We start from the raw sequence: 2,063 nt of genomic DNA, 5'->3' as shown, positions 1-2,063 counted from the left end.
AATACTTTACCAACATTAGTGACCGATTTCTGAAGTCGAAATCCATCCTTCGAGACTTTATAGAAGGTGCTTGTTACTCAACTTCAACTGGTTCTCCACTTGATTCACCAACCTTGAGCTTGCCCTTTTCTCTTCTAGTGGAAGCCATGGAAGAAGCTTGAAAGTTAGGGTTTTAGAAAAGGATTTTCGGATTTGGAAGGGGGTAGCTTGTTGTGATGAAGGATTTGAGGTGAATGAGGTATATAATGAGAAATTGGATGAGTGGGTTTTAATGAGGGAGGATGAATTTGGAAGGAGATGATTATGAGAGTTGAAGAGAGTGAAGAGTACCAATGCAAGAGTTGGAAAGTGATGGAGACTAGGTCAAATAATCACTTAAAACACAAGGTCAAACTTAAAACACACAAAAAATAAGATAAAATAAATAAATAAAGTGGCTGAAAGTTACAGGGTTAATCGATTAACACCAGTGAGTTAATCGATTAACGCGTTTGAAAAAGCTGAAAATACGTAAAAAAAAAGAAGACAGGTTAATCGATTAACCTGTACGTGTTAACCGATTAACACATACCAAAAAATAGTAGCTTTGTATTTTCCAGCATACAATGAAGTTTTTAAAATAGTCACTTTGACATGTTATAATATACCATAATGCAACTTTGTATGTACCAAACATGTAATAAAAATATATGGAGCAACATGTAATATGAAATTTTTTAGAAAAACATGAAAAACTTATATACTTAGAAATTTAATAAAGTTTTGAAAATAGATTTTAGAGAGTACCTTTGATTCATTATAGATTATAATGAATAAATATTGAAGAATTAAATGTCACAATCATCTAAAATCCCAAGTTCCCTTTGAATTTTGTAAAATGATTCTCGTGCCAATGGTTTTGTGAAGACGTCGGCGAGTTGATTATGAGTATCCATAAATGTGACTTCGACATCTCCTTGAAGCATGTCATCACGAAGAAAATGATGTCGAATGTCAATATGTTTGGTTCTTGAGTGCATGACCGGATTTTTTGTAATGTTTATTGCACTTGTATTGTCACAACGTAGAGGAATGCATCCAAGATCGAGTCTGTAGTCACGAAGTTGTTGGTTAAGCCAAAGTATTTGAGCACAACAGTTGTCTGCTGCTATGTATTCCACTTTGGCAATGCTAAGGGCAACACATGCTTGTTTCTTGCAAGCCCATGATACTAATGCATTTCCAAGAATGTGACATGTACCTCTGGTGCTCTTTCTATCAGTTTTACTTCCTGCATAATCAGCATCAGAATAACCAACTAAATTGCAAATACCACCTTTAGGATACCATAGGCCGACATTTGTTGTTCCTTTGAGATACTTGATGATCCTTTTAACAACGGTGAGATGCGATTCCTTTGGATTGGCTTGAAAACACGCACAAAGACACACACTGAACATTATATTAGGATGGCTTACCGTCAAATAAAGTAAGGAACCAACCATACCTAGATACTTTGTGATATCAATCGAAACACTTGATTCATCTTGATCAACATACAATCTGGATCCCATTGGAGTAGAGGTTACCTTGCAACTATCCATGTCGAATCTTTTCAGAAACTCTTTGCAGTACTTTGATTGGTTGATGAAGATGCCATCCTTTAGTTGCTTAATTTGGAGTCCAAGAAAATAATTCATCTTACCCATCATGGACATCTCGAATTCTCCTTGCATTTCTTTGTTTGTTGAGCCGAATATGATGTCGTCAACATAGACTTGAAAGTTAGCCAAGGTGGAATAAGTGAACATATGGCTTGACACTTAGAGTTTTTTTTGACATGTTTGATTTTTCCAACTTCCACCTCAAAATTCATCATGATCCAAGCTTCAAATGAAAAAATGTCCAACGTGAAAGTTGTTCCTCTTGATCTAATCTTTCCAAAAAGTCCAATTTCATCCATTTTGGATAATTTTTAAATGGGTTGTGCATGGCTTGAACATTGCATCATCATTTAGCAAGATTGAACTTCAAACATTCCATACATCATTGCCTAGCATTCCAACATAATCTCAGACTTATTT

At 35.2% G+C, this 2,063-nt stretch overlaps 1 protein-coding gene across 1 annotated transcript; it reads right to left on the bottom strand.

Moving 5' to 3' along the window:
* Positions 1 to 827: 827 nt before the first annotated feature.
* On the bottom strand, positions 828 to 1,583 carry LOC127103786 (secreted RxLR effector protein 161-like). The gene has a single exon (XM_051041021.1). The coding sequence runs from the start codon at positions 1,581 to 1,583 to the stop codon at positions 828 to 830; it is 756 nt and encodes a 251-aa protein (XP_050896978.1).
* Positions 1,584 to 2,063: the final 480 nt, after the last annotated feature.

Source organism: Lathyrus oleraceus, chromosome 7, assembly GCF_024323335.1.
Source record: "Lathyrus oleraceus cultivar Zhongwan6 chromosome 7, CAAS_Psat_ZW6_1.0, whole genome shotgun sequence".
Classification (NCBI taxonomy): Eukaryota; Viridiplantae; Streptophyta; class Magnoliopsida; order Fabales; family Fabaceae; genus Lathyrus; species Lathyrus oleraceus.
Note: the sequence above shows the minus strand (reverse complement) of the source record. Positions and strands in the feature narration are given on the sequence as shown.